Here is a 13741-nt window from a genome sequence, read left to right as displayed (position 1 = left end):
AGTTGCATCATTAGTCATAAGAGGACCCTCGTTCCCCTCCCCACCCCACCCCACCCCACCCCTGTCCTACATCTACATATGCCACTTCACGGTAGAGGCCACTGTCTGGAATGACATAAAACTACACCCAGGGTAGGTGGGGTAGAGACAGGGGAAAAAAGAGGTGACAATGTTTAATATCCAGGCATATCATGCCTCATTCTTTTCTTTTCAGCACCGGATTACTGTGTTCAGAAGAATCAAATGACACCATCCACTGCTGCCCTCTTTCTGAATGAAAGGCAGAGCCCATCTGTTTTTAACTCTCTGCTTCTGAATCGAAAACATCATACCCAGCTGCACAGAAAAGCTGTAGTTCAAAAAAAGAAACCACAGGACTGTGTTTTTATATATGACAACAGCAGTGAGACTTTGGTACGCACAGAGATAGAAAGCCCTACAAACTCCTACAATGGAAGAATGGATGGTGAAATGAATGGAATGGGCTGAGATGACAAAACTGACTGGCTTGATTGAAGAAAAGACTTTGTCTACACTGGAAATTATTTTTGGAACTTTTTTTTTGCATGGCACTGAAAGAAATTGAAAGTGTAATTTTGGGATCTGATGATCAGAACTGTTTAGGGATGATAAAAATATTGTGTATTGTGGTCGATTTTAGATTAAGAAGTTAATGTAGTTTATATCTGTATCTGTACCAAAGAAAACAGGAAGTTGTTCTTCTTCTATTCCCCTTTTTCTGCACTTTTAATTTTGCTTTTTCTGAGCTTTTCTAATTCCTATTTTTCAATTTCTTTGTATTTTATCTTTTTGTTGAAATTTAACAGTTTTTTTTAAAAGAAAGAAAGAAAGCCTGCTATTAGACCTTCCGTTTTTATGAAGAGAAATGTTCAATTATGCCATGTCCTACTTGGATAGAATAATCCCATTATCCTATGATTCCCCTGAGCATACTATTTCTGTTTCAGACATATAAAACTTCTGGGAGGAACAAACACAGGAACTCCCGCATCTAGTACAGGAGCTTCTGTAGTGCACAAAACCTTCAGTACACAAAACTAAACAAACAAAGAGAGCCATTTTGTTCCAAGACGTAAACAGAACTAAACAGAACAATGTGCCATTTTTTGGCTAAAATGGACCATTTTTACCCCAAGCATGAGACAAAATGATGAAATGAAGAACGTTTGTTCCAAATCTGTACTTTGCAGTCCACCTTAGCACACAGGTTACATTTGACACATCCCAAATACAACCCAGGATCCATTCCACTTTGGTGACTCTAATAAAGTGACCAGTTGACAATCAAACAGGGAATTTTCTTGCTGGAAAGCAAAAACCAAACCAACTGAGCATAGCAAAAACTACAGAAAAAATTACTACTGCTATTTTGAAATGCCAAAAAGGCCATAGGACAAAACCGTTATTCAATTTTAAATTGGGGACTTTTTTTTTTTTTACAAAGTTTGGGCCAAAAAAAATTGAATGTGCCCCCCCTCCACTCTTGACTCCTGGAGCCTGCCAAGATTACACTGCCAAGCTTGACACTGATTTGCCATTTTTCAACTGCGTGTTTGTTTGTTTTTTACAAAAAGGGCAGATATAATTTAGCTGCATTCCACTCTCCAGTTTGTATTAACCTAATAGTCCTGTCTTAAAGCACACAAACAGTTTGACCTCAAAGGGGCACAATGGCTCTGTGGTTAAAGATGCTGAGCTTGTCAGCTGGAAAGTGACAGCCCGGGGTTCAAGACCCAAGCGCTGGGTGACAGGATGAGCTCCCGCAACTCACCGCTCCTGCCCACCTAGCAGTTCAAAAGCATGCAAATGCGAATAGATAAACAGGTACCACTTCAGTGGGAACGTAACAGTGTTCTGTGTGCTTCTGGCATATAGCCATATGGACCGCACGACCACAGAAGTGTCTTTTGGACAACGCTGGCTCCCTCGGCTAAGAAGCGGAGATGGGCATCACCCCCTTAAGAATCAGACATGACTGGACAGCAGAAATCTTTACCTTGAGTTTGACTACAAACCTGTGGGGAAAATGACTAGTGCACTTCTCATCCCAAGCAGCCTCCGGGTATATAAAAGGTTACTTGTCCCCAGGAGTTTACACCCTGCCAATTATGTGCTAGCCACATCCCTCTCTGTGCAAAAGGATGAGTTCCAAGTGATTCTTCAAGGAGTGAACATCTTCCCTGCAGTTCTGGATCCCAGATATTCGGAAAGACAGTGAGAATAGTTTATTTTGTGAATATATGGGAGATTGTGCAATGCCTGGAAGAGACACTGATCTGGAAAAGGAAATCGCTGCTGATATATATGACACACACCAAAATCTACACCAGGGCTTTTCAACCAGTGGTACAGGTACCACCTGTGGTACATTGGCACCTGGCAGGGGGTACGCAATCATCCTAGAGAAGTGGTAGCAGGAGAGGAGAATGAGCTGAATCGGTGGCAGCACCGCACAAGCCTGAGCGAGAGATGTCTGGAGCTGCAGGGCTGTCAGGGCTCAGCAGAAGTGCCAGGATCAGCACCAGGCTCCAGCTGGAGCTTGGCGCTGATCCTGGCGGTTCTGCTGAGCCCAGAAGAAGCGCCGATCAGCTGGAATGTTGCAGCATCTCCAGGGTCTTGTGATTTACATTCAGATGCTTGGCAACTGATTCATATTTATGACGGTCACAGTGTCCCAGGGTCATGTGAAGTGACCCAAACCTGCTGCAACCACCCAGCAGAGGGAGGGGAGGAATAAAAATCAAACACCCCCCCACCCCACCCCCGCTGCCAATCCTCAACAGAAATGCTCACAACAATGAAAACCTCAGACAGGAGGAAGAGCGCCGCCGGGCAGGCAGGCAGGTGTCTTGCTCGGCTGTGGCTTGGGGGGCACTTTTTTCAGTGCCACTGTAAATTCAAACAGTCACTAAGCGAACTGTTGTAAGTTGAGGACTACCTGTACTTCATCACTTTTTTCCTTTTTTTTTTTGTAGTCATCAGGTTTTTGTCACCTTGCTAGGCAACTGGTGGTACTCGGATGTTGCCATATCCTAAAAGTGGTACAATGGGTGAAAAGGTTGAAAAGCCCTGCTCTACACAAGTTCTTCTTGCTTTCTAAGCATCCTGGAAAATCAGCACAGCTTAGGAAAAGTCTCATCCCTCCGTCTTCCAAAGGTCAGAGTCGGAAGGTCTGTCCTTATTTCAGAAACATTTAAGAAGTGGGCAACGGTCTATTTTCCGAATACACCCCAAATCAGAGCACCGTGAAGGGGAATCTTTGCTTCTTGAGGTTTGGAAAGAGTGGGAATTACACCAGAAAACAAAATGGGCTCCATTGTCAGATTAGGTTCCAACGTCTCTCCGCAGGAAGCCATAAATTTGACTCATTAGGTCTCAAAACATGACAGTAGGTAAGAAGAGGGAACACAACCGACATCACTAACATTCTAGCATAGATCAAACAAGGGGTAGCTGATCTGTGGCGTTCCAGGCCTCAATTACAATTTCCATTGATGCTTTGGGCAATATTGTGGGGATTTACATTGGCTGATATCTGGGGATGTTCAGGGCTAAGTGGACAGTCGCAGGTGACGTTATGCCTGGATTTTTTAATTATTATTATTATTTTAAAAGCAAAGCAAAAGAACGATGAGCAATGAATAGGCTTTTCCTTGAGCCAGCTGCCTGTTCTCCAGGCAGTCCTGGATAGGCGAATCTGCATGTGCCAGGATAATATTGCAGGATCCGGTCACTGGGTGAGTCACTGGACCAGAGGTTTCGTCTTCCGAGCTTTCGGACACAAGCTGGAGCCCACCCTCAGGGAACTTCACCACACAGAAAACAGCCCAGAGCACACAAAGAGAGGTTCCTTAAGGATGGGCTCCAGTGTGTGTCCGAAAGCTCGGAAGACAAAACCTCTGATCCTAGTGACCGACTCAGATTGGATCTTGCCCACTTGGATAGGCTTCCTAAATTTCACTGTCTCCTGTTTATTCTAAAGGTAATTGTACGGTGCCTTAGTCTTTCCCCACTTTTCAACGCAGTAACACTGGCAGACTGTTTTCATACCTGATAGAGACAGTGGCAAACACTCCGAAGCTGTGGTGGGAACTCGGTGGAAGAGTTGATAATGGCATGGAAGAACTTCTCGGTCATCTGAAGAAGGCTCCGCTGGTTACTATCGAGGCTTTCACTGGATTCCAACCTGTAAGACAGGCCTGTGAAAGCTTTCCCAAACTCCCCAGCTTCAGTTTAAAAAAAAATGGGTCGGGTGTGTGGCTTCTTTTGCAGGATCCACGCTGCAGCTATGTATGTATGGTTCTCTCCTGCTTAGCGTTACCAACCAAGAAGGAAGGCAGCCTTTCCCAACTTGGAAATTTCCAAGTGAATTAGGGTAGAAATTAACAGAATTACCAGGCTGCTGAATTCCAACACATTGGACAGTAACTGTCTACATCAAGAGATGGTGAACGTTTTGAGCTTGGCATGTCAAACATTCAGAAAATGCCTACTTAAGACTCTGCTGGTGTCACACAGACACACAGAGACCCGACACACAAACACACACCCAGACAAACAAGGCCTCTCACGCAAGTCATCTCTGCTCTCAGACCGCATGGTTTTGTGGAGACCTTGGTATGTGAACATGTGACACCTCTCCTGAGGGAGCTGTATTGGTTGCCAATTTGCTTCCGGGTGCGATTCAAGGTGCTGGTTGTTACCTTTAAAGCCCTTCATGGCTTGGGACCAGGTTATCTGAGGGACCCTTTCTTGCCGGTCACATCTACCTGACCCACTAGAGCAGGGAGGCAAGGAATGTTGTGGTTCTGGTTCCCTAAGGAAATGCATCTGGCGGGACCCAAAAGAAGGGCCTTCTCTGTGGTGGCTCCCTCTCTCTGGAACATCATTCCCTCAGAGATTAGCCTGGTTCTGCCAGTGGGCCTGGGGAACCCAGAGCGGGATAGAGCCCAACAAATGGCTAGTTTAATGTGTGTTGCCGCTGGGATAGGGGTGGGGTTATTATATTATTTTATTTTTCCTCTTGTTATTTTATTTTTATAGGGTGTTTTTTTATTGATGGAAGCCACCTTGAGTCACCATGTGCAAGTAGGCAGCAACACACATTTTCTAAATAAAATAAATAAATAAGGACCTCTTGCAGGATTTCCAGCGGGTCCAGAGGCCACAAGGCTACATTCAAGATTCCAACTGTATCATTGAATATTAGATGACTGAGATTTCACCATTAGCTATTTGTAATCATCCACGCCTACCTGTAACTATTTTCCCAGCGAGTGAAAAAAGTTGGCTTTTGAACTTTATTGCTATCTGCCTATGTCCAGGAGGGGGGAAAAAGCACTTAATTGCAAATATTAAAATTTACTCCTGATTATATTGTATATTTGTAATTATATGCCTGCATTTTTATTATTTACTGATCAAATTTGGGTACTGCCCCTCTCACTCTCAGCTATAAAACTGCTCTGAGAACCAGTCTTGGCTGAAAAACAGAATATGCATCTAATAGGAAAAAAAATACATGAGTCCTTAGCAAGAGTAATTTCACTTCGGTATCTCATAGCCTGCAACACTCCAAAATGAACATATCTAAACTAGGTAGCAAAAAATTCAACCATGACAGTAAAGGGATTGGTGTATTACCCACTATTCCAAGAAAGAGGCTGCTTTTCTCCAACTGTTTCTACCCATCCCATCACATAAAAGCAAGGCATGCTCCAGGTATTGATTAGAGAATGTAATCTAAATCAGCCTTTGTCAAACTTGGCACCTTTAAGATGTGTGGACCTCAGCTCCCAGAATTCCGCAACCAGCGTTCTGAAAGCAGAAGTCCCCACACATCTCAAAGTTGCCAAGGTCGAAAAACACTGATCCAGACCACTGTTTCTCAATCTTAATGACTTTAAGACGTATGGACTTCCAACTCCCAGAATACCCCGGCCGGACATGCCGGCTCAGATATTCTGGGAGTTGAAGTCCATACATCTTAAGGTTGTTAAGCTTGAGAAACGTTATGATAAGAGTGTTCTTCTGCTACCTCCTTATTTTTCCCCACAATAATCCTATAAGACAATCCTGTTGGCCTTTTAGAAAATCCTTAAGACCTGGTTGTTTTGCTAGGCAGAAAAGTGTTAGAAAAAGTGATCTTGCAAAGCAGCTCACATCTTGCCTCTTTTCAATAAAGATCCAGAGATAAGACCCTTATGATGCAAATTTCAAAACCAGGAAGAAAAGCAAAAAAAAGGAGGAAAAATAAGAAGAAAGAGTAGAAACCTCTCCCTCATTCTCCCTTTGCGTGCCCTCCCCATTACTATTCCAAAATCAAACCTTGTAGGGTCCACTTCGAAGCTCACAGGCTGCCATTCTGGGGATGTAATTATAGTTCTTAATAAAGGCTCCAAAAGCTTCTGTAGATAGGTTGCACCGTACACCTGCATGAGACAGTTTACCCCCCTGTTCAAATTGGTTTCATCCAAGAAAAAAAAAAGTGTATGCTTGTTCCCACCTTTAGCTTCTTACTGTCTGACCATTTTGTTTCTTTTCATGCTTTTATACATATTTGCTTGGAGTTAGCATGCTTGGTCACCCGCCTGAACCAATCTCTCTTTTGGGAGTCTTTTCCCTATGCAAGTTTTCAACAACGTAGTTTTCCTACTGGCACATAAGGAAAAGAGGCTGATTGGGAGATCCAGCAAGCAGAGCTGAGAACAAAGAGGAAGGGGATACCCTGAAACACAAGATCCATGGGCAATCCAAAATGTGAAACTGCTGCAGCAAAAATTATTGACAGCTGTCGTTTAGACATTAAAAAAATAACGTGTTGTGCTAAAATGGATTTTTAAAAAGTCTGCCTGCATCCTTAATAACTGCTGTGCTGGGAATTCTGTGTATTAGTGTAAAATCAGCATACAGAATCATTTTTACTGTGATTTTGATACAACTTCAAACCTGTATTTTAACAGGGAATGCCAATTTTTTCAAGTTCATCTGGTTTGCTTTGCCTTTTGCCCCAAATCTCTCTGCACATCAACCAGATCTGAATAGCAAACGTACCTTAAAGCAGAAAGTCATTATTTTGCTAGCCAGACTATTTCCCCTGAAAAGAGTTTGCATGGAGTCAGCCAGCTCCACTTCTTTAGAAAACATGTTCCAGAGCAGCTGGTAAAGCAAGTGCCTGGAGTCAAAAAGGGTGACGAGGACACGAGCTAGTTCATCCTTCAAAAAAGAGAAGACAAACAGAAAGAGATTAAATTAAATTTTGTTCTTGATTTGTTGAATAAGCCACTGTTGGTTGGGTTTGTGCAGCATTCAAAACTACAAGCCAACAGAGTTAACAAGATTGGACTTACAGTTAGAATACAGGTAGTCCTTGTTTGATGACCATTCGCTTAGCAACATTCAAGGTTCCGACAGCCCTGTCCAGACCTTATTACCTGTTTTCAAAGTTCTGATGGCCAGACACACACACACACACACACACACACACACCCTGCAGTCATGTAATCCCATTTTGAGTGCTTGGTAACCAACTTGCATTTATGGCCATTTGCAGTATTCCGCAATCACATGATCAGCATTTTCAGTGTTTTTTGCAAGTTTACAGCATTTCCTGTAAACTTAAGGCGTTTGCTTAACAACCATGGAGTTCACTTAATAACTGCCGCAAAAAATATATATATCATAAAATTGGATGCAGTTAATGCAGCGACTTAATTAACAAATCCCACAAGTTAACCACCATAATTCTGGGGTCAATTACAGTTGCAAGTCAAGGACTATCTATAACGAAAACAGGTAGCTTTGATCACATGCTCATTTCAGAATGAGTTCAACTATATCCGCTCAGGTCAAGTTTTTTTTTTAAAATCTGTCTCTTAAAATATGAACTTGTAGATATTCCTTTTGTTAACTTATTATGAAACAAAAAGCCTCTGTCGCTGGTGTGTAGACCTCTTTAAAAAATCAGACAATAGGTTGTGATCTCCCTCTTGTCTGTCCTCATTGTGCATAACCCAATTGTAACTCGCACTCAACATTCACCAATTCAAAGGCATAAAGGAGCAACCAACAGTGTGAGTCATCTTACCCACTGGGAACAAGGCACCACATTTGCCAAGGCCATAGCAATGGGCAATTCTCCCTGGTCACCCATCATGGTGACCAACTCCACCAATCTTTCAAACCGATCTGCCAGCACAGTTTCCGCCAGGGTGTCAAACTCAGTGCCCTGTTGCAGAATTTTGGTGAGGACCTCCATAAAGGTAGCTCTTGTCTGGAGGTCTTTGTGATATCCTAAACCTACCAACAATGAAAGATAAAGAGTTTAGGTATAGTTTTGCTTTTCCCGAAGTCCACCATATAAAGGAGAAGCTCGTCCATTTTACCTATGGAGTGCATAAGGCCGCTATCCACGTTAGCATTGAGCAAGTTTGACATAGCCAGGACGGTGCAGTGCCGCAAGGAAGCCAGTCTTCGAGACATCCCGCGTTTCCGGCCGCCTGTTTGTGCACTCTCATCTTCCACTTCACTGCAGTCATTAAGGAGGTTCATAAACAGGGTGAAGTACCTAAATGTGCATATGTATATATAAAAAGGTTTGCATATCTCCAGGAAGATCTTCTTATTCTCAATAAAAGTGGTCTCTTTCACCCAATCTCAAACATTTTCTCTGTAAAACAGATGCCTTTCTGCATGACATATTCAGTGTTCAGACGTTTCTCCCCAAGTTCATCTGCAGGACATCTGTTGTTACAGTGGACATATAAAGGCTAGTTTTTTATTGTTATTTTTTTCCCTTCAGTTCTTTCTGGATGAGAAGAGAAATGTTTTCAAAGAAAACACCAAGAAAGTCTAGGTGCCTTTTGAAAAAAGAATCTTTGGGACAACCATGATCTGATTTGAGAATCTCCATAGACATTTCAGTTTGTTTTTCAATTGAATTGCGAAGCTTTATATATCAAGGGTGGAAAAAATTCTGAATTTATTTATCTTGGTCTAATTTTTTTACATATCGAAAAAAAATGGGGTGTGTAGACCATATACCCACTGTATAAGTTTATTTTATTTTTATTTATTTATTTATTTTAATTCCATTTATATCCCGCCCTTCTCCGAAGACTCAGGGCGGCTTACAAGCTTAGCAGTAGCCTTCATTCTATGTATATTTATTTTTATTTATTTTTTATTTTAATCCCATTTATATCCCACCCTTCTCCGAAGACTCAGGGCAGCTTACAATCTAAGCACAAATCAAATGTGCTTAGCAATAGCCTTCATTCTATGTATATGCCTGCTTATTAGGGCTTTCGGGGGGCCCCAAGCGGCATTATTACAAAGTCAGCTTATTGCCCCCAACAATCTGGGTCGTCATTTTACCTACCTCGGAAGGATGGAAGGCTGAGTCAATCTTGAGCCTGGTGGGATGCGAACCTGCACTAATTGCAGGCAGCTGGTGTTACTTAAGGAGGCATTAGCCCACTGCTCCACCAAGGCTTTATGGCATTAAGAATACCCAATCCATTAATCCTTGGCTTCAAATATTCTTTAAGTAAATTTACAGATAGTTCTTGTTTTACAACTGTTCATTTATCAACCGCTTGAAAGTATAATGGTGCTGAAAAAAATGACTTATGACTATCCAACTATTAATGTTGCAGCATTCCAGCACCATGTTCCAAATTCGAGCGCTTGGCAACCGGCGTGTATTTTATGACTGCTGCTGCATCCTAAGGTCACATAATCATCCTTCCCAAGGAGCTTTTCCAACAAAGTCAGTGGGGAAAGTTGGATTTGCTTAATGTTAGTGGCAAAAAAGTTCAGAAAATAGGGTGCGATTTAACAACCATATCATTTAGATTCCCAATTGTGGTCATGTCAAGAACTACCTTTACTGATTCCCCCCCCCCCGTGTTTTCACTTTTCTTATTTTATTTATTTATTTAGATTTATATACCGCCCTTTCCCAAAGGACTCAGGGCGCTTTACAGGGTATTTAAAAGAAAATCCATACAAAAGTTAAAACAATTAAAAAAGATTAAATGAAACCCTGAGAGAAAATAAAAACCCCAGTTAAAATTAAAAATTCTCAGCCTGGGCCCGAGAGCTCGAAGAGCCAGGTCTTCAGGTCCCGGCGGAATGAATGGAGGTCGGGGGCAGTCCTAAGCTCCACGGGCAGCTGGTTCCAAAGGGCAGGCGCGCCCACTGAGAAGGCCCTACCCCTGGGTGTCGTCCGCCGGCAATCTTTAACCGGCGGCACCCTGAGAAGACCCTCCCTGTGGGAGCGCACTGGACGAAGGGAACTTGATGCTGGCAGCAGGTGTTCCCTCAGATATCCCGGACCCTCGCCATTTAGGGTGCTTACTACGTGCTTCATCGTTTTTTCATATTACATGGCTGATGAGAAAAATTAACAGGACTAATTCAAAGATTCCAGCCTCTTGCCAGGTACCCAAGCTAGGATGGGACAGGAATCAAATTAAAGCATTCCTGACAGTCTGCTTTCCAATCACTGTTTGAATATGTTCATTTGTTTCACTGCGAAGCTGATCTGAATATTAGAAAGATTTGCCTGAGCTAATGCATGATTCTCTTCCTGTCTTCTATTCAGGATGGAACAGCAATGATTTTTCAAATTGACATTCAGCAAATTAAATTATGTGCTGCTACATCAATTCAAGCATACATCAAATTTTAAAAAGTGTGTGATTTAAGGCACAAGAAATAGAGACCACTTTAGACAGCTCTTCCATCTCTCCCCTTCAATGATAGAAGGATGAGCAACGGCATTATTTAACTTCAAGGTTTCCTGACAGATTAAACTTTATAGAAGTAAATATGCCTAGGCAATGCTTATTGCCCAAGCAGAACAGAAGTCCAACCATTTCAATCTATCAAGTGCTAAAAACAGGCCGTTACTTGAGGAATAGCTGGGATTTAGCTTCCATCAATTCAACTCCATCTCCTTCTTCTGGTTGAAGTGGCAGCCCGGCCAGAAGAGCGACAACGGCTTCCATGCTTGCCTGGTCCAAGTCTCTGAACAGGAAAACAATGGATGAAATGAATCAATCAAAAGTGCATTTTTCACACAATTTTCACATGGGCAACAATGAAGTCCAAAGCAACCAGCAGTCTTAAGACTGAGCATCTTGAGCTGAGAGGTAGGGTCTGGTTAAAGGCAAGACAAGAAGCAACGGGTGGAAACTAATCAAGGAGAGAAGCAACCTAGAACTAAGGAGAAATTTTCTGACAGTTAGAACAATTAACCAGTGAAACAACCTGACTCCAGAAGCTGTGAATGCTCAAACACTGGAGACTTTTAAGAAGAGACTGGGCAATCATTTGTCTGAAATGGTATAGGGTTTCCTGCCTGAGCAGGGAATCAGACTAGATGACCTCCAAGGTCCCTTCCAGCATCAGCGTCGTCGTCGTCATTGTCGTTGTGTCACCTATAGACCTTTCATAGCTAAGGGTGGATGTGAAGTCTCTGCTTTTCTAAACCAACACCTTCACCACTACCCAGTTTTTGGTCTTGAGAGGAAGGAACTGACCCTAAGTCACCAAGCTGGATTCCATGCCTAAGAGAGGACGAGAGCCTGGGTCTTCCCAGGTCCAACACCTGAACCGCTACACAGCTTCTTGAGAGAGAAGAAATGGCCTGAAGCACCCCCTCTCCCCACAGGAAGATCTTGTAGATGAGGAGGACTAGAACCAGGATCTCCCCAATTGTACTCCAACACTTTTAGCATTATATCAGATGGTCTCTTGGTCTGAGAATGACTGGACCAAAATGATCCATCGAACCTCTGTGGCTGAAGATGGACTAGAACCAGTCTTCCACTTCTAGTCCAAATAAACCAGACTGCCTCTCATAAACATAGATACAATGAACTCAATGTGCACTTGCTATGCTTTCTGTTCTATTCTGTCTATCAAGCATTCATTCATTCATTCATTCATTTGAAGCATTCTACCTCAAGCCACTGAATTTATTTATTTTTTATTTTTATTTTAATTCCATTTATATCCCGCCCTTCTCCGAAGACTCAGGGTGGCTTACAAGCTTAGCAGTAGCCTTCATTCTATGTATATGCCTGCTTATTAGGGCTTTCACACACACACCCCAAGCGGCATTATTACAAAGTCAGCTTAATTGCCCCCAACAATCTGGGTCCTCATTTTACCTACCTCGGAAGGATGGAAGGCTGAGTCAACCTTGAGCCTGGTGGGATGCGAACCTGCACTAATTGCAGGCAGCTGGTGTTACTTAAGGAGGCATTAGCCCACTGCTCCACCAAGGCTCTTCCATCTGTTATTAATCAACCACCCTATAAATTATTTTTAACAACTTGGTGCATAGTTAGTGTAGGTGGCACAGCTAACGGAGCACTCTGTTTACCTTGTCAGACATTTCACATCCTCATCTGTCGCCTGGTTGGATGTTCCCATAACCCAGTCGGTCAAGTATTCCACCATCTTGTTCCTAGAGTTCAGAATTACAGAACAAAATGTATGGAAAATAACATGGACAAAATCCAAATTAAAGAAACTATGTGGAACATTTTCCAAATGCTAGATAAAATGCTATCTTGGAAATCTTACACTGGTTCCCTCCCTTCCCACAAAAATCAATCCAAGTACATTATTTTCTCTTATATCAACCATGCCTATTTTCTGCCACTAGCTAAATAAGGTATTGGTAGCTATATCATATCATATCATAAAACAGCAAGGCGGCATTACCTATCCAACTTTGGCTAACAGGAAAAAGCTGAGAAGGCTTGCAACTGGCTAGTAGATAGATGTTAGTCAGTAGAAAATTTTGTAGATGTAGGTGAGTATGATAAAACTGAAATAAAACAGTCTATGAAATTATTAGAAGGTTAATTTAATCTGAAGACGACTTTATTTTTATTAATTAAAACAGGGATCCTCAACCTTGGCAACTTTAAGACTTGTGGACTTCAACTCCCAGAATTCTGGGAGTTGAAGTCCACAAGTCTTAAAGTGGCCAAGTTTGAGGACCCCTGAATTAAAAGATGTTCTCTAACAGTGTTATTTCTGGGACTTATGCTCCTCTTTCTCCTAAATTCCAAGAATGCTATTGTTTTCACTTTCTTCTCTCTCTCCTAAGTTTATTTAATATCTGCCCACTAAATTTGTTTGCATGCCCTCGCCATCACTAGTCCAAAATCAAACCTTGCAGGGTCCACTTCGATGACCGCCATTCTGGAGACGTAACTACAGTTCTTAATAAAGGTTCCAAAAATTTCAATCAAATCTCACCTGAATTTCATTTCTTGACAGAAGGACAGATCATCTCGCCTCTCCATCATTACCTTCACAAGTTGGCAGAGTTTGGTTTTGATCTGAATTGCATGCACTGGATTCCCAAGGACACGCACGTATCTGTGATAATTGAGATAAGACCTCTTATATTAATGAAGCTTGTGAAAACTGCCAGCATCCTCTGAGCATCTTCTCCAAAGCCATCACAGGCCAAGAATGAAAAGACTGGATTTTTCCTAATAAATCAGCATTCCCATGCTGGTACCTAGGTTGGACTACAATTCCACAAAAGAGATTGAGGGAAACATATGTAGTCTGTTGGTTATAAGTTGCCTATCCTTTCTCTCAGTTTGATTGGCTATCCTTTTTCTATGGTCTCCTGAATCTGAATCACAGGCTGAAGGATATGATCCAATGAGCTCTGAGTCTTACCAGT

At 42.3% G+C, this 13741-nt stretch overlaps 1 protein-coding gene across 1 annotated transcript in view; it reads right to left on the bottom strand.

The window, feature by feature from the left end:
• NF1 (neurofibromin 1) overlaps positions 1–13741 on the bottom strand; it is a 239910-nt gene that overhangs the window by 149535 nt on the left and 76634 nt on the right. Inside the window, exons 23-30 of the mRNA XM_081346631.1 lie at positions 13303–13425; positions 12416–12499; positions 10936–11052; positions 8406–8587; positions 8108–8319; positions 7075–7236; positions 6349–6452; positions 4072–4207 (exon numbers count right to left, since the gene is read on the bottom strand). Of these exons, the coding sequence (XP_081202757.1) occupies positions 4072–4207; positions 6349–6452; positions 7075–7236; positions 8108–8319; positions 8406–8587; positions 10936–11052; positions 12416–12499; positions 13303–13425 (1120 nt within the window). The remainder of the gene's footprint in view (positions 1–4071; positions 4208–6348; positions 6453–7074; positions 7237–8107; positions 8320–8405; positions 8588–10935; positions 11053–12415; positions 12500–13302; positions 13426–13741) is intronic.

The sequence above is a fragment of the Vipera berus genome (genome assembly GCF_964194415.1).
Source record: "Vipera berus genome assembly, chromosome: 1".
NCBI classification, from domain to species: Eukaryota; Metazoa; Chordata; class Lepidosauria; order Squamata; family Viperidae; genus Vipera; species Vipera berus.
The sequence above is the reverse complement of the archived record's forward strand: the minus strand, read 5'-3'. Positions and strand labels throughout refer to the sequence as shown.